General features: G+C 39.0%; 1 protein-coding gene across 1 annotated transcript; it reads right to left on the reverse strand.

Moving 5' to 3' along the window:
- LOC139728553 (ceramide kinase-like protein) lies at positions 1-24,504 on the reverse strand. Its single transcript, XM_071639490.1, has 14 exons — positions 24,323-24,504; positions 21,995-22,255; positions 21,084-21,320; positions 19,088-19,216; positions 17,709-17,772; positions 14,812-14,954; positions 14,275-14,349; positions 12,280-12,457; positions 10,145-10,225; positions 9,343-9,707; positions 7,651-7,947; positions 7,200-7,420; positions 1,172-1,317; positions 1-342 (listed from the first exon to the last, which is right to left on the reverse strand). The coding sequence occupies exons 2-14, from the start codon at positions 22,248-22,250 to the stop codon at positions 261-263; spliced, it is 2,274 nt and encodes a 757-aa protein (XP_071495591.1). The 5' UTR covers positions 22,251-22,255; positions 24,323-24,504; the 3' UTR covers positions 1-260.
- Positions 24,505-25,294: the final 790 nt, after the last annotated feature.

The following is a 25,294-nucleotide window of genomic DNA, read 5'->3' on the forward strand; positions in this document are numbered from 1 at the left end:
TCTAATGTCATGTGTCAAGGTGATTATTGTTGACCTTCAGCTACCTTGATGATATGCCCAAGACGGGCTCTACAGCCTCTTTAACCCATTCAACACAGAAAGAATGTATGCTTGTCATAAGCACATTAAGACAGAAAACTGTGCTTCTTAACCCAACCTGTATCAAAAATGAAATGGATCTGATGTGAGCCTATCAAATTCATATACTATCATGAAGTCTGGAAGCAATCGGGGTTGAAGATGTTATGTCCAGGATGCTCTCAAAGACACAAACAAGACGTGGTTGGGAAGTCATCATCAGTGATCCCCTCTCCAAAGACAGCCAGAAGCTGGTGATGTACTCTACAGGAAAGAGATACAAAGTTGAACAAAACAGATACCAGGTTAATGACAAATAAATGTCTGCTATACAACTTCTATTTGATGGATAGAAATGCTGTCGGTACAATTGTGACTTATCTCATTCCCTACATGACTGCTCATAGACTTTATATGGGACCAATATTCCCATAGGCTTTAGATTTATGAGGCTTTTTATTTGTTTGTTTTTTGAAATGAGGAAAACAGCACAACATAAAAAAATAACCCAAATGAAAAATTACATATAACTCAATTTCATGGAGTGACAGTTTGATTTGAAAAATAAAAGTTTCATCTTGGGGAAATTTAAGGACAACTAACTATCAATCACTCTTTCCATACCCGTTCACTGAGCCATAATGAAGTAAGCCACTTGTTTTTGTTGATTTTTATTCTCTTGATTTAAAGACAAACAAACAAACATACAAACTTGAGTCAGTTCAAACAAGCCACTAAAGTGCAACAAGGCCACAGTCTGGCTCAAAGGTCACTGTGATTTAGCAGGGATTAGGTGGATTTGAATAATCCCCATTCATGGACAGTTTGGCTTCCAATGTTCTCTGCCAAGGGGGGGGGGGGGGGGGGGGGGGGGGGGGAGGGCATATCAAGAGAACAGCATGCAGCCAGGGAAATTATGAAAAGAAGTTAATTCACTTGCCTTTTGATCTAATACAAAATATCACACTCTACAGAATATAATCATAATCAGATCTAACTCTTGTGCAAACTGGTAGTATTTGCAAAAATAAAAAAAGAGAGGGAGAGACAGAGAGAGGGCAAAAACATTTCCCAAATTTGGTCCTTTGCCAACCTCATCTCAATGGATCTGGCCTGGACCAGGTCCATGTCAATGTTCCAAGTCCAGAACTTGGCACCACTTTTGAGATCTCCCTGGTCTGGCACGGGACGAATCTTGATTGCCTTCACCTCGTGAGTCCACACAAAGGGGAAATCAAACTGCACAGGGTGGAGTGCAGTCAAGTGAGACACGCCCCACGCACGAGAAACACCAGCCAGGAAGAGACCAGAAATAAAAAGAAGAAGAGCACATCAGAGCAAATCATTGCATTCTACTGTGCACAACAAGTGATAATTGAACACTTAAACACACAGGTGTAGGTAGCTTCATGATCAATGCCACTGAATGTCCCAGTTGACTTTAACCCGTTGAGGACCAGTCCCAAGTATACTCGGGCAAGTGTCTATGGGAAATGTGTGTTGTAGCAAAATCAGCCCGTCCTCAATGGGTTTACACAAAGAGTGAAATCCAGCAAAGAGAAAGGTGGGAGTTTCATTTACAATACAACACAGAAGAAGAAAATTACAGGATTTTAAGTTGCCAATGTCTTCACAAAACAGCGATTACAATTAAAAGCATATATCATTGTTGGGGTGACATAACCTCGTATCTCAAAAATGCCAAATGTTCAGAAAAGCAAAAAAAAAAAACAACAACAACAACAACAAAACAAAAAACATGGCAGCCTAAGCACTATGATATATGGGATCACCTCCCATTTGACATGCCATATTGGCTTAATCTTAGGGGTAAGACAGCTAGGATTTGGACAGGACATCACTAAACTGATTATCTGACAATTAATCCCCCCTCCCCCCCCCCAAGTAATTTTCACCAAAATTTGAGATACAATGTTTTGTCACCCCAGCAATAATACTAGTATGCAAATTAGAAGAGCCAATGATGTCATCACCTCACAACTCTCCGATTGGTTTCTATTCTTTAAAAAAAAAAAGAATCTGATTGATATTCTAGTATCTTAACATCATCAGTGCTGGATGATTCAGGCTCTGCAACAATTTTATGTGAAGATACAACTACAAAGAAGAAATTCAGTAAAGTTTTGTGAAAAGGAATGTAAGAAAGCCTAAATGAAATGTTTGCCTGAAGTAAGCAAGTCATATATCACTCTTCCTGCTCTTTTGTTGTTGTTGGGGTTTTTTTCTCTCTCTTTATAAAGTTATCAAAGTGAAGCAATCAATAATTAGAAAGGCATGATTGTAGTTTGTATTAAAGTGACAACAAACATAAACAGCTCACATCACAGGGAAGGCAACTGCATTTTGAGATAAATTATGTACAATGTACATGATGGAGGTTTTTGAGTTTCATTTCTTAAATTCCATTCTTTCTTTCTTTCTTTTTTGCACAAAGGTAAATATTCATGTGATATAGTTTGGCTGTTACCATCAGAAATATCAGCACATGTGACACCCAGCTTCAGCACAACCAAACAAATTAGCCACTCATTCCACACGTAAAATTTTTGGCTCTGTTTTTCAACAATACAAATTTTTGTCAAACCTTGTACAAGATATGTGACCTGCGACAACGGTTTCAGGCAAAAGTCGCAAGAACAAATTTCTTCCTAGGCGGGGTACAAAGATCTTTACCATTATTTTTGTCGATTTGGGTTTTTTGCAGAAATCGAATCTTTGATATGTTTTCTACATCTACGCTAAATTTCATAGCATAAGACTACGTTTTTCCTATCGAAAATGGAATTTTAAGCACCCTATGTTGGATCGCACTCGTCAGTTTCGGGCTTCTTTCGAACGCCGCGCCAATATCCCCAGCGTTGCTATGGCGCAAGGTCTCGCATGCGATTGGCTGGTGCGTCGCATGCGATTGGCTGGTTCGTCCCACACATTTACATACAGTCAAACTCGGATACCTCAAATTCGTCGGGACTGAAGAAAATGGTTCGACGTACGCGAATTTCGAGGTACGCGTACGTCGAATTTTCTTCGACTTGTCCGATGTTTATCGATGTTCAACGTTTATCGATGTGCAACATGGTGTCTGTTATAGTGCCTAGTGATTGTTTGCATGCTTGTCAATTTGAATTGAATCAACTTTTATATGAATGAATTGAGTGAAAATAGGAAATGAAATCAAAATTTCAGAAATAAAGATTTTGGTGGCCCGATCGCGCCACCAAAAAAAAAAAAAGTCGGATGTTTGCCTTCACTTTTCAAAATGAACAGCGGTAACAATCGGTTACGTAAGATGCTAAAATAAATGTCAGAGTTTTGCGTTTAATTGTGGAAATGAATGACGGTAATATTCGACTCGGTATGATACTAAAATAAATGTCGGATGTTTGCTCATACTTTTGGAAATGAATAACGATAAGACTCAGCTCCGTATGGTGCTAGAACTAATGTTAGATATTTGATTTTGCGTTCGGAAATGAATAAGGATAACATTCGGCTCCGGAAGACGCTGAAATAAATGTCGAATTTTTGCTATGACGTTCGGAAATGAAAAACAATAACATTCAACTCCGTACGATGGTTAAATAAATGTCGGATGTTTCCTTATACTTTTGAAAGTAAATAGCAATAGCATTCGGCTCCGGAAGATGCTAAAATAGATGTCAGATGATCGTTTTTATGTTCGGAAGAAAATAGCAGTAATATTCTGCTCCATCATGTCCATATGATGCTAAAATAACTGTCTGATGTTTGCTTTTAAATTTCGAAATGAATAACAGTAACATTCAGCTGCGTTTAATGGTAAAGTCAATGTTTGATGTTTGCTTTGACGTTCGGAAAAGAGTAACAATAATATTCAACTCCTGACAATGATGAAATAAATGCTGGATGTTTGCTTCTATGTTCGAAAGTAAATTGCAATAACATTTAGCTCCGAAAGATGCTAAAATAAATGTCGAATGTTTGCTTTGATGTTCTGAAGTGAATAACAATAATATTCAACTCCGTACGCTGATAAAATAAATGCCGGATACGTCCGAAAGTAAATGTCAATAGCATTCAGCTCCGGAAGATGCTAAAATACATGTCGAATGATTGCTTTTACGTTTGGCATGTTTGGAAGTGAACAGCAGTAACATTCTGCCCCATACGATGATAAAAAAATATATATATATATTGGATATTTGCTACGGTACATTTCAAAATAAATATCAGTAACATTCAGCTATACGTTTCATAGTCCAAAATGTCTGATGTCTGCCTTTACGTTCAAAAATGAAAAACAGTAACATTCGGCTCCGTGCGATGATAAAATAATTGTCAGATGATTCATTTCACTTTCGGAAGTGGACAGCAGTAACATTCGGCTCCGTTCGATAATGAAATAAATGTCGGATGTTTGAAATGAATAACGGTAATATTCTGCTCCGTACGATGCAAAAATAAATAACAGATTGTTGCTTTAAATTTTGGAAATGATTAATGGTATTAATCCGCTCAGTTAGATGCTAAAACAAATAGCGGATGTTTGCTTTCACGTTTGGAAATGGATTACGATAGTATTCAGCTCCGTAAGATTCTAAAATGAATGTCGGTTGTTTGCTTTTACATTTAGAAATGAATAACGGTAACTTTCGGTTTTTTACAATGCTAAAACAAATGTCGGATCCTAACAAATGTCAGCAAATGCTCCCATTTTCTCATTTCAAACGTAAGTTTTGACCTCCTCAATATATTGGCATCAACTTTTATAATAATATCTACGCCTATTAACTTGTCAAATCTTTAAACACTAAGTAAGATGATTGAATTTTCTATTCATTTGTTTTAGACATGGACATCTGTATCACTTCAATAATGCTTAATATTAATTTGTCTATGTTTAGTAGGACCGATTTAGTTTTTCTAATGTTTTTCCTGATTTTTTTTTTGTCACCAGATTTTACTTTCGACCACCAGAAAATAAAAATCAATGATATTGGTGGCCCGATAAAACTTAGTGCGGAGCCCTGTGTATTCTATTCTTCATTGTGATCGGCCTATACTTCCAGATATTCATAATCGCATTGCTGGAAAAAAAAAGTTTCAGTGCTTGCGTTCTCGGGGAAGTAAACTTCGTGAAAGGCAAAAAAAAAATAGTTTAAAAAAGGCACTACGAGATAGATTGATGTTTTGACAGTGGAGCGTGATTAATGGCAAAGATATAACTGTCAACGTAAGCAGGTGCGCCCCGACGGTTGAGAAATCTACGCGCACGGTATGACTGTCTCGATCAAAAATCAAAACACAGTGGTTAAAGAAAAGCAAATGATGGGGCAGCGCGTAGTGCTCTATCGTAAAGCACTCCATTGGCACGGGTGCTATGTGCATACCATGTACGTGTGGTGTTGGGGATTTTCCTTGTCAGCTGTGTATCGGGTATTTCTTCTTGGGCGCGCGATTGTTCTGGTCTCAGAATATTTACAATCGAGTGTGAAAACATGTGACACGTCTTCGCTGTCCACGCGCGCTTAATCGGAGATGCTGAGTGATGTTTACAATTTCGATTCGAGCAACATGCTGGGAAAAACAATAAGTTAATTAAGATCGGGACATTAGATTTCCCTTCGAGGTAACCGAACTTCGAGTTATCTTTTTCGAGCTACGCGAATTTTAATACACGGAAACTCCATAGGAACAATCAGGACTTTCATTTTGCCCCCGAGGTAAGTGATATTCGGCTTATCCGATGTCGAGGTATCCGAGTTTGACTGTAATTCGGCTTTCGGAGACACCAGTTGCAGCGTTTGGGGAATGCTTTGTCCATGCATGCATGATTACATGCTCCATTGTTCTTGCTATAGTGGTTTATACGCTGTAGTGCGTGCTCTTCGTTTGGCTTTCTAACCAAACTATTCTACAGCAATGTTCGACAACGGAAGTGAAACAAATATCATTTAGCACGACATAATCGTGTGAAAAGAAAAAACAATAGTGTACTTGTACATGTAGTAAAAATTATGACAGCAGACTGACTCAAGGGAAGGTAGATGAGAGGAAAGGAGAGGTCACATGAAACCAGTTATATCCAAACACTACACATCAAGATCGTACAAAACTAACGAGTCGTGTTTGTTTGTTTGATTTGATATAATTAACACCACCGAACAAGGCAACATATGCACGGCTTGTAAAAGCAAAACAAACAGGAAGCGTGACCTTTGCCAGCACTGGCATTTTTCTGCCTACAAAAGGGTCGCCAATGATAAAGTCAAATCAACAACAATGAAAACGCGATTTGTAAATGTGTGGATTCGCCACCCGCTCCTGTTACATGCACATAGTCATGGCGTGTGGATGCCATTGCGTAATGCGTGCGCCCATACACATGTACACCATACGTGCAATTATCGTATCCGCCATCTTGAAAGACGTAATGGTAAAACAAACCCGAGCAAACCGCATTGTTTTTCGGCTCCATACGCTGAGCTCCTAGGAAGGGTGCCCGGGAAATTTGACTCTCTCAGTGAGCCAATCAGAAGGCGATGTGGTTGCTAGAGGCGGAGCTTAACATCGATTGGCACCATCGTACGGATGGGTGATTCTCACCTTGCATCGCCGCTCGGACATTGTCTTTGAGAAAGAGGTGAATCTTCAAAGCCCGTTTTCTCGCAATTTTGTCAGGCTAACAACTTAAAAAGTGCATTTTATTTCGCTTTCCATGCCCACTTATGGTGCCAAAGAATGCAACTGTTTTAAATCAATGCAAAGCTTAGGAAATGTGCAATGTGATTCAGTGAAAAAATGAATTTTCAAAATGCCCGACTTTTGCCTGAAACCGTTGTCGCCGGTCACATATGGCATCGTCTTCAGTCACTACAACAACAAAAAATCAAACAAACAAAAACACTCTACATCAGGGTACAATAATGCAACTGAGAGGTTAACTGTGATTGCACAATGCAGATATGGATCCACTTTTTATGAAACACGCACATCAACAAAATCACTGACTCTCCTCTTTTTGGCAGTATGTGACGTTCTTGTTCAAGGCCCTTTCTTTCTGTATATAATGGTGCATCATTATAGGAAACTGGTGTACTGGAGGTAGAAGGTGATCATACCTGGTTCTCATTACTCCCATGGTGCTGCAGGTGCCTCGCAAACTCCTTCCTGTTGACCTTGCGGACAAGTATCAAGTGGGCGGAGCCATCGGCCAGGTGGGAGAGTGGACACTGACCCTGGGGGACAAGGTGGCTGCGGTTGGGCAGTGTGACCACTCCCACATTGAGGAAGGAATCTTGGAATGTACGCCACTCTTCATCACTGTCACAGCTGGCTCTAGCTACAGCAACATTTAAAATGATAAGAAGAATGAGATTTGAAATTTAAACAAATAACTAAATTTCAAGTGAATTTCTAAGTAAATGTAGAATGTATTTATGCTCTAAGAATGACTTCACAGAAAACAGTCTCCTAACCTGTCAAGTCTGGTTCCTTAGACTTACAGTAGGACATGGTATCACCCAAATAGTCAGAGTGTTACTGTATGTTTGATTTCAGTACGGTACTCACTGTCTGAGGGTAATATACCAATCCCCCTCTGGGTTGTCCCGCTGCTGCCCTCAGCAGCATGTGTGATGTCCAACTTTGGCACTTCGATGTCAACTCCACCTCTTTTTCCTCCATCTCCTCCCCCAATGTAGAACGCTCTCTGTGGGTTGGTCTCCACACCCTTACCATGGTGAAGGGCGGGGTCAACAGGACCACTCAACCTAACACCAGTCTCCCTCCCATGGGTGCTTGTGTCACCCCATCCAGCGCTTCCTGGTCTAGAGTTGGGTGCAGAGGATGACGCTGCTGAAAAGCTTACTGGGACAGACAAAATACATAAACTCAAGCCATTGCATTATGGTGACAATGAGAAAGAGTAAGATTAAACAGTTGAGATAAATCAACAATGAGATAAAGAGGATATAGTATTGAAAGGGATGGAAAGAGAAGATCAAGAGATATGCTTAGAGGACTACAAGGGAGAGCAGTGGGCACTTGTGCTGGACAGACCATCAGAGGAGGGAGGAAGAGGTGAAGGAGTAAAGACCACGAGGAAAGGCAGACTTGAAACAAACAGATCATTTTGAAACCACTCAGAAATGAGAAGGAAACTAGATATTTTTTGCTGAAAAATCCTGAGATTCAAAGTAAGAATAATCTCCTTGCCAGCTGGTAAGGGATCTGACAGGATATCAGAGGAAACTATAGTGTAGGATTACTATACAAATGATGCACAGGATAGAGTGCGTTAGTGGAGGCGTACGGTGCACTCGAGGGTATTTACAATTGTGAAACATGCACGAGGCGAAGCCGAGTGCATGTTGCACTACATTGTAAATACCCGAGAGTGAGCTACGCCTCCACTAACGCCACGAAATAATCCTGTGCATCATTTGTTTTATAAAATGGGTCGAAAATTCGAAAACTAACAGCATTTTTCAGCGTTTTTCACGTACCTTTGTGGGTCAAGACGTCCGAAGATGTTCGTCCCAAACATTTACGCACGTCGCACTCGGAAATCCCTCACATACAGTATAAGTATGATGGGGGGTTGGGTTTCCGGACACTTAAGTTCCCGCATGAAAACTTACTTATTTCACATAGAATATGCACCCTTTACCTTAAAGACTTGATATAGACTCCTCATATAGGCCTACTAGACAACATACTCTGAAAACGGCGTGAGAATTAACCTGCCAAATCGTTGGATTTGCCCTTCAAAGTGACTCCATGTACGCGTCCGGTCCCACAACGCTTGGTCTACTGTACTGTACAAAGTGTACGTACATGTATATAAGAGTATACGTACGCAACACATGTTATGCACAAGAAGGGAAGAAAGGCCGGCCGGCCGGCAGCCCGAACTAGACGTTGTTTACAGGATTGACAGCGCGTACTGTATGTATGCATGCAATTCAAAGGAGCCGCCGCGCGCACAGACGATCGGCAATAAGATTTAACCACGGTGGATTTAACACGCAGTGCGATGGGACTAGAATAACCAAAGCACACGTGACTCATTTCAGCGCTTCCTATTGGCTACATTCTTGAACCCATTTTATAATGGACACTAAACAGTTATCCTAGAGTGCATTAACATAGAGAAAGAAGGCACTGAAGGTTTCTGAAGCAAGTGGTCCACTTTGGCAATGAGATGGAAGATTATATAAGGAGGAAGAAGGCATGGAAGCTGTATCACAAGAGTGAACTAACCAGCTTTGAAGAGAGATCTCTTCCTCTCTTTACCAGTCCTAGGTGTGACCAGACACTCTTCTGATGTGCTGTCAGCTTCATCCAGACCCCATGCTATCACCGGAAAGGACGGACTGCGGCGCTGGACAATGGGACTAGGCTGAGGACTGGCCCTAGGACTTGGCACTGGGGTGCCCCTGGGGCTGGAGTAGGGACTCGTGCCCTGGCCCATCATCATGGAGCCCTGGTCGATGGATGAAGGGCCACTGTGGTTGGTGTTGGGATTGTGACGACGCAACACCAATGGGCTGTCCTGTCGTCTCAGGGGGATCGGTGTGGAGTGAACGAGATTGGAAAGCTCCGGCATTTGTTGACATATCTTGCACCTTAGTATTTAAAAAGATGAACAGACGACATAATGGAAAAACAAAGCTGTTAGTCAAGTACAAAACACACCCAGAACAAGACATGATAGATATGCTGACAAACATATAAATGATTTGATTGAGTAATTTTGCATAATCTAGGCATCCTACTGAAGATGTCATCAATTCATATTTTTGATCAACATCATGTAGACCAAACTTAAAACAGAATTACAAACTCATGACCCTGACCTGTCAAATAATATCCTTACAACAAGATGTGTCAGTATCATGGCATCCCCACATACAAAACTTGAATAGTTGCCTAATCGAGGACAAGAGTATACAGCAAACATTATGCACGACTCTTCTTGGACACTACACAAAGGTCACAGAAGTGTGGGGTGGGAGTAGTGCTCATGGAAGGGTCAAGAGTCAATGCTCCCTTTTGTACATACCCTTTCAAGCACACAGGCCTCTCAACATCTAAACTCCCATCAGTGTGGCTAGGTAGGTAGCTGACCTCACACTCATAGGTTCTGAATGCAATGGCAATATGACATGAACATATGAAACCAGATAAGTGGTTTGTAAACATGCACATCATACTAGTCATACAACAGCAAATCTTTCACCAATGTACAAAACCCTGTAGAATGAATACAACTGGTTTGATATGAAATACAAAAATCAAAAAGAATAATCTGTAGCCTGTAAGAATTGAGTAGCTTCTTTCAACAATGTACAAAACCCTGTAGAATGAATACAACTGTTTTGATATGAAATACAAAACTCAAAAAGAATACTACATTTTTATCTGTAGCCTGTAAGAATTGAGTAGCTAGGATACATATTTGATTATTAAGCTATTTCTCTCTTCTTCTTTTTTAAACACCGTAATGATTGTTGAAAAAAAAACCACACACACAACTTAGGATATAAGGTGACAACAAAACAAGATATGACATATATATCAATATATCCATCTATATATCTTACTTTTGTACAACGTTAAGTACTTGGCAACCCCTATGAACCCCAAACATTTGTGGCCGGCGACAACGGTTTCAGGCAAAAGTTGGGGTGGGAGTAGATTATGAAAACACTAACTGACAGTACCTCCGTTTTCATTGAATCATATTGCCCATTTCCTAAGCTTTACATTGATGTAAAACACTTGTATTCTCCGGCAGCGTAAGTGGTCATATAAAGCTAAATATAATGCACTTTTTGATTTGTTAGCCTGACAAAATTGCGAGAAGATGGGCTTTGAAGCTACACCTCTTGTTTGAAGAAAATGCCGAGCGGCGATGCGAGTTGAGAGTCACCCATCTGTGCGATGGTGCCAATCGAGAATCGTCTGCCGTCTTTTGAGTAAAGCTGCTAGCTGTCATATTTACGACACGCACAATTGACAAGTGAGTATCCGATCGCATGTTGCACGATTTGTGTGGCGATTTGCAACTCTGCTACGTTCAAACCATGTTCCTCGATCTATTTTCACATTGGAAGTTAGTGCTGCCTAGTGTTGCTGTTCACTTTTTGTTTCACTTCCGTTGTCGAACATTGTGGTAGAAAAGCTCGGATAGAAAGCCAAACGAAGAGCGTACACTACAGAGCAAGCATACTGGTATCTATTGTAGCAAAAACAATGGAGCATACACGCGTGGACAAAACATTTCCGACACGCTGCGAAACGCACTAGCCAATCGCATGCGAGATGCCGCGCCGTAGCAACACTGGGCATATTGGCGCGGCGTTCGAAAGAAGATCGAAACTGACGAGTGCGATCCAACATAGGGGCCCGTATTCACGAAGGTGGTACAAATGAAACCATGGTTTAAACCATGGAGCACCAAGTGTCGCATGAAATATTTCGTTATGAATTCATTCATTTTATCGATGAAATTATTATTTTGTAACGAAATGACATTTTGTGACTAAATGATCATTTCGTCCACGACATGATAATTTCGTTAACGAAACGCCAATTTTGTAACGAAATAATCAATTTCGTAATGAAATATTCCGTGCGACACTTGGCGCTCCATGGTTTTTGTCCATGGTTTAAACCATGGTTTCATTTGTACCACCTTCGTTAATTCGGGCCAGGGTGTTTAAAATTCCATTTTCGATAGGAAAAACGTAGTCTTATGCTGTGAAATTTAGTTTAGATGGAGAAAACATATCAAAGATTCAATTTCTGCAAAAACCCCAAATCGACAAAAATAATGGTCAAAATCTTTGTACCCCGCCTAGGAGGGAATTTGCTCTTGCGACTTTTGCCTGAAATCGTTGTCGTGGGTCACATTTGTCTGCAACTCCCTATAATAGGTATAGTCTGTCTACAATTAATGTACAGTTCAATGCAGTTCAATATCCTGCATCAACAGGTTCCCACATAAATCCCTGAGTACTCTAACTGAGAGAGGCTGCTAAGGAGACAGCATAATTCAACACTGTGTAGGAAATTCTTTATCTCATTGTTCACTTAAAAATCTTGGAATATTGGGGGGACCACATTCATTATGCATTATCTCTGCAATATTTCAAATATCACAATGTCAGACCAGTCAACGGGAGTGACACCCACCTTAGTTTCAGCAGACTCTTTGCCATGGCAAACTCCACTGCCCTCGATTTCAGGACATTCTGAGATTTGTGCATGCGGCGCAAACAGTCACTGCCAAATCCATACATTGCTGAGAAACCAAAACAAAGGAACCCAGCCTCATTGTGCACAGAGCACACGTCAAGTGGTTGTATGTGACCTTAATTGAAGAGGAAATGGTATCATACATCATAAGTGGTAATGCAGATGTCACTGGCATTCCACTTAACGTCTGGCACTCATTGCATACCAACCTCACTAGTTCATTTAATTTGTGAATAAAAATTGCATTATGGTGTCAGCACATTGATTTTGATCTATATTATACAGCCTTGATGTAAGCAGTGGCGTATCTAGGGAAAACGGCGCCCGGGGCAAGCGCGAAAATTGCGCCCCTAATTTCTGAAAAAGTGTTCAACCCCAACCCGATCCCGGTAGGAACTTTAAAAAAAGGTCCGCATGATATGCTTTTTCAAGCACCTAAGAGGGGTCTTTTGCGGGTGATTTAAATGAAATAAATTTTGATAAATTTTGGCGAGCGAGCGCAGCGAACGAGCCAAAAACTTTTGTATTTCAGCTTACAAAACATGGAATTCATGTCATTTTTTCTTATTAAATCTTACAATTCTAATCTAGATATAGTGACGGCCTTATAGATAACGATTTATACCAACAAACTAAGGACTTGAAAAAATACTCTAAATTAGTATATATGCGCGAGCCAGCCGAAATTTGTATACTTCTGCGTCATCATTACGTTTTGTTCTTATATTCTTCTTTTTTTTGATAAATTTAGGCGAGCGAGCACAGCGAGCGAACCGAAAATTTTTGTATTTCAACTTACAAAACATGGAATTCATGTCATTTTCTCTTATTAAATCTTACAATTCTAATCTAGCTTATAGTGATGGCCTTATAGATAACGATTTATAACAACAAACTAAGGACTTGAAAAAATACTCTAAATTAGTATATATGCGCGAGTCAGCCGAAATTTGTATATTTCTGCGTCATCATTACGTTTTGTTCTTATCTTTTTTTTTGATAAATTTCGGCGAGCGAGCGCAGCGAGCGAGCCGAAAATTTTTGTATTTCAGCTTACAAAACATAGAATTCTTGTCTTTTTTGCTTATTAAATCTTACAATTCTAATCAAGATATAGTGACGGCCTTATAGATAACGATTCATACCAACAAACTGAGGACTTGAAAAATACTCTAAATTTGTATGCGCGAGTAATGAGTCGACATTTGTATATTTCTGTGTCATCATCACGTTTTGTTCTTTTTTTTTTGTTAATTTTTGGCGAGCGAGCCGAAAATTTTTGTATTTCAGCTTACAAAACATGGAATTTGGAATTCTTGTGTGAACACAATAACACAATAAACATTGTTATTTGTCCGCGTCATCATCATGTTTTGTTTTTATCTTGTTTGATTTGGTTTTCTGCCCCCTTCTCCCTCCCCCCCCCCCCCCCCCCCCTCCTCCCCCGTCCGGGCGAGTTTTGTTTTGTTTTTTCCCCTTCTTCTTCTTCTTCTTCTTCTTCTTCTTTTTTTTTTTTTTTCTTCTTCTTCTCCTTTTTTTTTCTTCGTTTGCGCCCCCAAGGAGTGGCGCCCAGGGCACGTGCCCCCCTTGCCCCCCCCTAGATACGCCACTGGATGTAAGGCTATGAAACTTCACATGTTTTTCCAGTTAAACACAATTTTGTAACTTTTATGATGTCACTTAATGCTCAGTTCAGTTTCACAATACTCTGGGACAATGTATTAATTGAATGTAAAATGATACTGTTTGGAAGACAATTCCATATAAACAAGTATGATTTTGAGACTGACATTGCTTAAAATCACATTCTCTAATACTTTGATTGACATACAGGAATTTTCTTTCCATTCAGCAGATTCTACCAAAAAGAAAAAAAAAAAACCTTACAGAAAAAAGAACCACAGAACTTCATATGAAGTAAAAGGTACTCACCTAATATGATGTGAAGCAATGATGTTATGGGATCACTGATGCCTTGTGATGAATGGGCGACCACATTGAATAAACCTTGATCGAATTCAAAAAAATCATGTGACTACTGGTCTTACAAACAAATTGCAATAATTCTACTCAAATGCTAAGTAAAGGATGGATGAGAAATGTACACTCTTCATGCACCAAGTTGTCATTTTATGCACAAAATGTTTAAAAGGTGGATCATACAGACCCCCAGTGGTTATCTCACAGCAATTATTAATAGTCCGCACATGGCATCAACTGGTTTGTTGTACAATGTGAGAAAAGATAGAGATCAATGATAGAATCACTGATGGTTCTTATACCTTTATGTTATGATGAGGTCAAAACCTCTCACAAAGCAACGTGGCGATGAGGATTCTTGAATATTGTATAATTTCTGTTGAGACATTTTGTCAAATGCAAACTATAGGTAGCTTAAAAAACAATTCTCTTTCATCTAATTCATGTGTTTCTATGTCATTTTTTAAATACATATCTACCCGGACTTACCTACAGGAATGATTCCCAGTGGAATCCTACACTTGGCAATAGGGGTGCTTTGAGACACCGTGACATTAGCATCCCTCTGTGCTCTGCATAGCAACCCATTGACTGCCTCATTGACAATGGCGTCCCCTCCTATGCAGACCACCCTGTGCAAAGAATGGGAAAATCAGTAATTCAATCTATATTTGAGCATTACCAGCTTCTACTATGAAAGGTCTATCAAAAAAGAAAGATATAGATATGGCAATAGAATATCTTGTTAATGTTTTTGAGATTTATGTCTGTTCCTCAAATGCCAACGTACTGCTGGCATCTTATTGCACCAGCTTTCACCAGTGCTTCTCTGCAGTTTGTGTGTTGCAAGACTGCTTTTGTTGGAGCTATTCATAGTCAGCCTAGGTTAAACATTGGCTAAATTTGGAGGTTACCTTGGTAACACACTGTGAAGCATTCTGCACAAGGTCTTGTTGAATCCATAAAGGTCTACTGCTGCCAGGCTAGAGCATGTCAACATTGAAGTCATAATGAATGTATTTCATCTTCCCTATGAGGCACATAAACGATACTTTATATTCCAGCTACCTCAGCAGACTGCAGGGATTCTTCTTCTTTTTCTTTTAAATGATGATACTGTAAAACATGATATATTCGTGGCATGAGTTTTTTGCAAATTGGAGCCAACGGCCTTTTTTGCGGCATGAAATTTTCGCGAACTGCCACTGGCAATCAATGCATATAGTGTAGAAAAGAACTTTCGCATGCATTTTAATTTCACGAATCTAGGCACTCGCGAAATTCACAAAATTAAAATGTACGCAAACATTCCTTGTTTTACAGTATACAACAATGATTCAAATGCTCACTAGATGAGTTTTGAACCAGAAATCTCAATATCATTGAATCCATGCTCTCTACATGTTACTAATTATCATGCACGATGTAAAAACATTGCAAATTTTCACAAATATAAATATCTATATAATCTGTATCAATCTGTCCTTACACATCAAATCTTCCCGCCGGAAGTAGCATTTTGTAGCAAAATGTGCAATATAGGTAAAAAATCAAGGTCAAAGGTCAAAGAAGTCAAAGGTCAAAATTCTGTGTAAAAGTTTTGAAGCCCTCACCTAGTGCCATCACATAAAGCAAACGGAATCGAAATCGGGTTAGAAATGGCGAAGGAGTAGCATTTTATAGCCAATGTACAATGCAGGTAAAAAATCAAGGTCAAAGGTCAAAGAAGGCAAAGGTCAAAATTCTGTGTAAAGTTTTGAAGCCCTCACCTAGTGCCATCACATAAAGCAAACGGAATCGAAATCGGGTTAGAAATGGCGAAGGAGTAGCATTTTGTAGCCAATGTACAATACAGGTCAAAAATCAAGGTCAAAGGTCAAAGAAGGCAAAGGTCAAAATTCTGTGTAGAAGTTTTGAAGCCCTCACCTAGTGCCATCACATAAAGCAAACGGAATCGAAATCGGGTTAGAAATGGCGAAGGAGTAGCATTTTGTAGCAAAATGTACAATATAGGTCAAAAATCAAGGTCAAAGGTCAAAGAAGGCAAAGGTCAAAATTCTGTGTAGAAGTTTTGAAGCCCTCACCTAGTGCCATCACATAAAGCAAACGGAATCGAAATTGGGTTAGAAATGGCGAAGGAGTAGCATTTTGTAGCAAAATGTACAATATAGGTCAAAAATCAAGGTCAAAGGTCAAAGAAGGCAAAGGTCAAAATTCTGTGTAGAAGTTTTGAAGCCCTCACCTAGTGCCATCACATAAAGCAAACGGAATCGAAATCGGGTTAGAAATGGCGAAGGAGTAGCATTTTGTAGCAAAATGTACAATATAGGTCAAAAATCAAGGTCAAAGGTCAAAGAAGTCAAAGGTCAAAATTCTGTGTAGAAGTTTTGAAGCCCTCACCTAGTGCCATCATATAAAGCAAACGGAATCGAAATCGGGTTAGAAATGGCGAAGGAGTAGCATTTTGTAGCAAAATGTACAATATAGGTCAAAGGTCAAGGTCAAAGGTCACGACTGAAATTCTGTGTAGAAATTTCAAAGCTCCCATGTAGTGCTATCATATAAAGCAAACAGAATCAAAATTGGCTCATAAATGACAGAGAAGTAGCAAATTGAAGATTTTGATCACACACGGACGCACACACGGACACACGGACACACGGACGGACGGACGGACACACGGACGGACGGACACACGGACACACACACGTACGGAGCCCGTTTCATAGTCCCCTGCTCGAACTCGTTCGGCGGGGACAAAAATATAATTAGTAGTTACGATATATCCACTGCTTTGCAGGTTATATCTAATCATGCTAAACCCAGAATATCTTGGCACGTTTATAATCAAATGCATTCACATTTGCAAGCACAGTTCACAGTTAGGACACAATCATAATTTCATTCATGACGCATACTACTGGTAATCAAACCTGATAATCATCTTGACAAGATGTTCTCATGCATAGAGGTACTATTCTGTCAAGTATTAAACAAGGGCAATAAAATGAAAGACCACAATTGTCCACTGATAAAGCTACTCTGGCAAAATGATAAGAAGTTATCATGACTATGTACATAGTGTCAGTATGATAAAAAGTAATGCTTATGAAGACTAAACGTGATGACGATAATACTAATGATGATATTGTGTTAATTATTGTTTGCGAAATTTCTTTTATCACTATAAACCAAGTGATGACGGATAAGACATTATATCTGTGAACCCCAATTTCACATGACGGACAGTCCATGTACTCTTGCTTTCAGTGAACAAAGTGATCAGATAGTCAAAATTACCTCTATATAGACTATCATTTCACACACTGTAACCGACCATAGCACTATGGAGATTGATAGCAACATTCAACACTCTCCTCTCTTACCCATCTACGTCATGGAAGTCCATCACTTCAAGGATGCCCTGGGCATGTTTGGCATGGGTGGTATCTGGGAGGTGACAGGCATAGTCAAGAGATATGCGTGATGAGACCTGAAATTCATCAGCCCATGATCCTGTAACCTTAGAACTAATGACAGCCAAGCACGAAACTGAGATGAGCTTCATGGCACGATCAAGTTTGTAATTTATGGCGCCTATATGATTGATTGCATTTTCCATTAATGTTCACCAACGCACTTGTTTTTCTTCACTGTATGATTTATAGGGCAATGTATGATTTAAAGTACTTCAATGTGTATAATTAATGGGGCCAGGCGTGTGCATTGCAAGTTCCTTCTGTATCCTCTCATCCCATCTTTCTATTATCATGCAGAGCTTGTTACAGTTACAGTTTTAGTTGTAGTTTGTTTTATACCATTCTTGTATATATTTTGTAGTACGGTTTATTATTATGTGATTTTGTTTTTGGAGGCCTATTTTAATACAACCTGTGCTTTTGATTTAGACTGCCCCACTTTGGTTCATATGAATACTATTTATCTATCATTTGTTGCAAATGCATAGTTATCAAAATATGTGTTCTTCTTCTTATTATTTTTTTTTTTACATCAAAAAGACAAATTGTTATTTAATATTCATTATAACTCAATTACGTTTGTTATTTGTTCTTGTAAACACCAAGTAAAAATAAATTAAAATCAAATCAAATAGAAGCTCTTCCATCGTTTTAGCAACATAAAACATCTCCAAGAGCAACTGGCATGATTCCTTCTAATGGTTTTGGGTGTGAAGGATTAGAACAATTCATGTTCATTATCGTAAAATATGTCAGCAACAAGATGGCCAAAGGATTTGGATATGTAAACATATTCTTATCTTTCTCTTACATGCACATACTATGTCCTGCTTTCTCTCATGTGATCAAGAAATAAGATACAACCTGAACAAACACAACATCTGTCCATGCATAGTGAACATGCTCTGATACAAAGTTCTTTTGAAAGACAGTGCTCATTACAGCTCAAAGCAATGCACTCATTCCACATACATGATGAGTCCATGGACAATTTGGATGTAACATGTACACAAGATTTACAGGTTTGAGATTACAGAAATGTCCATATAAGAATTGCAAATCTATACAAGGAAACCACAGGGACATTTTCTCCTAATTTTTTTTAAACTTTATGGCAGTTTGATTCAAAGTTGACTCTAAATACAATAGTGCCATTTGCAGACAAGATTTCCTTGAAAATGAGAGGACTACTATTGAAAGTAAGACACAAGATGGTGACAAACTTTCACAGGATATTATGCATCTCGAAAAAGGGACCAAAACTGTTGTTTTCCTGAATGCCATACCTCTCACATTGGTTTCAATCCTAGCAAAGTGCAGCAATCTCTTGATCTTTGCCTCATACACCTGCTTGGCCTTGTTGTTGGTCAGTGTATCGATGAGAATGGTCAGTCTCTTTGGTCTTTCAGTGAATTCTATATGATAAGGAAAAGAAGTGTAAGACTATTAAAAACAGCAAATTGTGAATACAGGATTACATTTATTCAATAGTTTTCTACTATACAGTGCGTATAAAAAAAAATGCAACAAGATTTAATTTCAAATTTGTGAAGATTGTTTTAACTTTACACCAAAGTGAGTAGCAACATCTTAAAGCCACATATTTCCTCTTTCCAATGATATCTTATTTATTCTTACACGGTCATGGATGGCTGAGTAATTATTCTTTTTGGACAATGGGTCAAATTGGACTTGGGACCAAGTTTCAGTTTCTGCAGTTAACTATGACGTCGATTTTCGTAGAGAAAAGCTGAATGTCTGGGCTGGACTTTGTGGAAACGGTTTGATCCTAGGGACCTTCTTCTTTGAAAACAACATGAACGGAAATGAATACTTACAAATTTTAAATGAACATGTGATTCCTGAATTAATGGAAAATTTTCCTGTGCAACAAAGGGGTGTGTTCAGACGCCTATGGTGAGCACAGGATGGCGCACCAGCCCACTGACTAGTTGGCTGAGGTATTTGGAAATCGGGTGATTGCCTTGTATCATGATGTGGAGTGGCCACCACGATCTCCGGATCTGACTTGTTGTGACTTTTTTCTTTGGGGTTATCTCAAGAGCAAAGTGTTACTACCCCTCCACCTGACATTGCAACTCTGAGACAAAGAATCACTGATGAGTTTGAAGCTCTACACCACCAAGCCCCAATGATTTGCAGGGCTGTGCGTGAGATGGAGAAAAGAGATAATCTCTGTGTGGAAAGGAATGGTGGCCATGTTGAGGGAAATGGAATGTAATGTTAAAAAGAGATATCCGAAAGAAGACAATGGTAAGTTGCAATTATTAATTTCATTATTCCATTTGTTAAGTTAATTTCTAATAGGGTGCATTGATTCTTGCAGTGTCTAAACTTGGTCCCAAGTCCAATTTGACCCATTGTCCAAAAGAAAAATGATTACTCAGCCATCCATGACCGTGTATGAATAAATAAGATATCATTGGAAAGAGGAGATATGTGGTTTTAAGATGTTGCTACTCACTTTGGTGTAAAGTTAACACAATCTTCACAAATTTGAAATCAAATCTTGTTGCGTTTTTTTTTTTTTTTTTTTTTTTTTTTTTTGATATGCACTGTATAAATACAAATATTACTTGCTGGTAAGATATGATGTGATCATTCTTTAGTCAACATCAGCTACAATTGTACATCTCCACATTAACACTAAAAGGAATCAAAGGGTTACTTTTTGCTGGATCTGTAAAGGACCACAGTTTTAAAGAGATTTCTTCTTACAAAAGCTTGACAATTTAAAGAGATTTGCTTTGTACTCCACAAGCCTGACCACTCTGTAACTACATTATGATCTTTTCTCATATTGGTAGCTACTAAAGTTGGAGAAGTTTATATCTTACACTTTGACACATCACTCTATCTCAAATCACAATGCACGAGTCAAAATTTTATGCTTGCGTCAACTGACATACCATCATTAGTTTTTTACCTATAGCAGTTATGAAGAGATGTTAATATTCCCACAATCTTTTGATCCTTAACACTGCCTTCTCCATTCTGCCATCATAATCTCAAATACCAGCATAAATCTGTCAGAGTACATGAATAAACAAATTTGCATTGCATTTTTAGAGCTATGAATTGTGTAAGCCATTCATAAATTTTTGTTTTATACCTCTGCATGACATTTGTAACAGCTGACCTCTGCTCTCAGCTTGCCTGTTTTAAATGAATTATGTTTCTATGATCACATATAAACACAAGAATGGTCATATGGCTATGCTTGGACATAAAGTACCACAGAAAAACAGTGGAGGAGCTCACCATTCAACAAACCAAGAATGGCTTGGAACCACTCCTGGCAGCAGTTTTCATTGGTTGAAGACAGAAGCACCTCCTCCCATGCCAGCCCATTAGCCACGCCCTTTTGTGGGTGAACCACAAAGATGGACACGCCCCTTGGATGACCTCCATCTTCCTGCCCAGCTCTCTGGATTCTCTGAATCTGAACAGCGAAGATGTCCCGCACTCTGACCTCCTTGGGGTATGTTTCACCTTTCACTATATCAACATTTATTTTAAGAAGAGACACAAATTAATATGTCTTGATCCTAGCACAACATGCAGAACACAAAATCATTTAACACACATACCATCATCAAAATAATTAGCTTTTGGCTGAAATATCATAGGGTTCTACTTTCCATTACCAGTTACAAGTCATATGTTTGGGGATATGAAAACAATATTGTTCTGATCTCATCATATAGGGGCATAGATTTATATCTTACACACTTCTTTAACCTGAAATTGTTATTGCTCATTACTACCATGGAGAAAAACATTCCAATGAATCTAAATGAAGCCTTTTTAATGTCATCTGGACAAATTTAACTAACATCATTTCCTACATCCCTTACCTTTTGAATGAGTTAAGTGTATGATGTGAATGAAATATGACACTCTAGTGTATGTGAATGAAAAAGACTTTATCCATTCAAAACATATTCTTGCAAAGAAATTTGATACAACATTCCTCCTAGCAATTAGAAAGTTTAAAGAATATATATATTTTTATATATTTATAATGATATGCTTTATGTAATGATATGCTTTGAGACATGTAATGATATGCTTTGAGAACTAGTGGCTCAGCCACATCAGGTCTTTACTCTGACACTGACCTTGATCTCTGACCTCACTGAGACCATTGCTCATTCTCCATGGTCACTCACCTTGACTGCTGCTGCCAAGTGGTGTCCAGCTGAGTTTTGTCTGCTCAAGGACAACATCAAAGTGACCTTTGCCAATGTCAAAGATTCCTCTTAGTGGGAGGGATGGAGAGAGGTTTAAGAGGTCACGGAGGTCAACCTTGGATCCCCTATGGAGCTGTGGTGAGCTTGCCGAACGCTGAGAGGGCCTGAGGCTATGGACATAGGGGACGGACAGCCTGTGAGTCGGGGCAGGCAAGGCCAGATGATCTGATGCCATGAAGCCTGTAAATGATAATAAAAGTAATATATGGCATCTATTACAACAGCTGTAAAATTTGGAGGTCCATTATTTACAAATGAACATATTTGATATGTTCATGACTTACAAAGTAGACCTACGAAGTCTCACACATTGAGCGTGAGACTCGAGCATCGGGGGTCTATCCAATGCTCATTGCGGCACACACATAACAAGCATTTTCTAAGTCCTCACAAAAAACATGGACTTTCCACCATCGATAAGTCCCATTTAGAACAATATTTTTTTATCAGAATAGCCAAAATAGTATACCGGTAATTATCTAGTATGCACCAGATTGCAGGAGTTACAGCTTTAAAATGCAAGAGCTGTGGGAGGGGGACATCCACCCTTCCCCAACTTGTCCGCTTTGCTTCCTTTGTGCAGCACTGAAGTTTCGTATGATCTTACACCTAGCTGCTCTCTCATCTTTGGCACAGTGTTTTGTTTTAAAGACAAACTGAAGTGAACTGGTGATCTGAAATGACCAAAAAAGTAATAATAACGATATAGTAAATAAATAAACAGTACTGTCCTGTTTCTAACATTGTGTCACAGAAAAATTGGAGGGGGGGGGAATCCCTTATTGGTATAACTAGGTTGCATGCTTCCCATAATCAATCTCATTACAAAAGCAAAGTCATCACACATTGATTCTAAATAGCCATTGGGTACAACTGTACGACTAGGGGACATTATGGCAGAATGGTTTGCACTGTAAAATCAGCAGATAGCACTACAAAACAGAGGATTTCTATAATAGAATATGATTGTTACTGTTGATTAACAGAAGCCAACCAATACTGAATTTGATAAACAAACACGATTGAGGGTGTAACTACACTGAACTCGAGAAGTATGGCACAGTTGAATACCATGGCTCAGTTTACGAATTTACTATGCATCCAGACATTACAAGGCAGAGTTTGAAAGAAAATTTGGCGATTTTAAACCCTGCATTTCAATTTCAAAGTGTATGTACTGCAATATTTGTGCATTATTATCAATCTCTCAAAATCGTATGAAATATTTTCTATCAGATAACAAATGAAAGTCATTCAGGTGAAGATCAAACACATTCATCACGTCCTGTCAAAGAGGTTGGTCAGGTTTGGGACTTGTTGGAAAGGATTTACTGATGATCTCCGACTGCGCATCATAAATTGTTACATTCAAATGTTCAATAGAAAATATGTAGTCACTACACTGGTCTGTATTCAGAGAAAAATTTTCCTGGTATCGCATCGCAATTTGCTATGCATTTTTACACCACAGCTACACAAACTAACTTTGGTGTAGCAGTTTTCTTACATAGAAATGTACAGGATATCATTGAAGATATTTTTCATCAGCTGTAATTGCTAATCAAATTTGAGTTTGAAAATTATTCCCAGGTATTGTAGACATTACTTATGCCCTACCGTGCTATTGAACTTTGAAGTATACCGAGTGGACGTTTAGTTAGATCTAACGTTAGTTGTAAACAGATTGTATACCGTTAAAGCGCCTTACAAAACAACAAGATGTTATGCAATGCAAGCAGGAATACACTTGTACTGGAACATTACACGCCTAACTGTTAGAGATTCTACTTGAATCTAGAATAGAGAACGTCTAGTCAAGCTTGAGTAGACCATCAGAAGTGTTTGCCTGCAACATTATTATAACATGCAACATCAGACATGCAGTGGTGCAGTGCTTTACAGGTCTAGACCTATAGTCTTTATATAAAAATAAAGGAAGCAGACTAGATAATCTACACACAAGAAGAAGAAGAAGATCGAGGAAAACGCACGGCAAATGTAATAATTAGAGCAAGCCAAATCAGTACTGATATTGAGACAAGCTAAAGCTAAACCCACTGGGCCCATATCATATAATGGGGGTCACTGGGTGGGTCGAGGGCCATCCGCCCACCCCAGCTAGCTGCAGAATTATTGATCAAACGCGCTCGGCTACTAGTATGTGACTACGCAATGTCGTTAGACAGATACTTGTAAACCCGTTAGACCTTGAGCTATCAAGAGATCGATGTGTTCAGGTTTCCCTACCATTAATGTCTGACACAGCCCTCTATGATGTCGAACCGTTCCCGCTTGAGTAATCCAAACATAAGTCTAAGATTCGTCAAATAAAACGTTGCTCATATCGCCATGAATCAGCCGGTTTCCATTCTTGTTGTCAACGACGCTCTCTCAAGTGAGTCCCGTTGTTGGCCGGGTACGCCGGGCAGGCCGGGTATACGCGTATTATGTACAGTGTACGTGCGTGCTCTCGGCGGATCTCCGAATATAAAATCCTCCTCCATCCATCCTCCGCTCCACACGTCTCTACACACACATATGGCAAAGTATGGATGTCTATACGGACGTGATACATACCCAAGATTCGCAGGAAATCCGGGTACAAGACAACCGTGTGGTCATTCTCTCTTCCACCCTCATACTCTACCCCATTAACGACAAAAGTATACACATCTGCATGATGTTGACTTCAATCTGCAGCCGTCTTAATATTGCGCAATCAAAATATTTCGGGGTAAACGAGCATCTTAAAGGGATGGTACAGTTTCGGTTGAGATGGGGCTTCAAGTTTCCAACTTTTTTTTTAAATGATAATTTGTTGAGATAATGAGAAACCTCTCTCATATACAAAATATGAAAGAGCACATAATTCAAAGAGGAATTCAAAGTTACAGTGAAAACTGGTGTTGAAATGGGTGAGATATCCAAAACAGAGCAATCCTGACAAAAGGTGAGACTCACCATTTATCAGGATCACTTTATTTTGCTTTGTTTTTGGATATCACAGCCATAACCGATTTTCATCAATAACTTTGAATTCCTCTTAGAATTGTATGTTTTTAACATTCAATGGTACGGTAGGTCTAAAGTGGTTATGTTGTAAAAAGCTAAAAACTGAATCCTCACCTCAAGCAATACTATCCATCCCTTTAGTCATACTGCAAAATACTTCTAGTTGAATGAAAAAAAGAAAAAAAACGATAACAAAACTAATAAGTA

The sequence above is a fragment of the Diadema antillarum genome, unplaced genomic scaffold, assembly GCF_040938485.1.
Source record: "Diadema antillarum isolate AM-2024a unplaced genomic scaffold, OU_Dant_1.0 seq00000183_RagTag, whole genome shotgun sequence".
NCBI classification, from domain to species: domain Eukaryota; kingdom Metazoa; phylum Echinodermata; class Echinoidea; order Diadematoida; family Diadematidae; genus Diadema; species Diadema antillarum.

Excerpts from the sequence above, each read along its gene's own strand:
- LOC139728553 (XM_071639490.1), bottom strand. The coding sequence starts at position 22,250 with ATGGCATCAGATCATCTGGCCTTGCCTGCCCCGACTCACAGGCTGTCC. Across the intron at positions 1,318-7,199 it reads ATGGGAGTAATGAGAACCAG|TTTGATTTCCCCTTTGTGTG; the intron begins GTATGATCACCT and ends CACCCTGTGCAG. Across the intron at positions 343-1,171 it reads GCCAGATCCATTGAGATGAG|AGTACATCACCAGCTTCTGG; the intron begins GTTGGCAAAGGA and ends TCTTTCCTGTAG.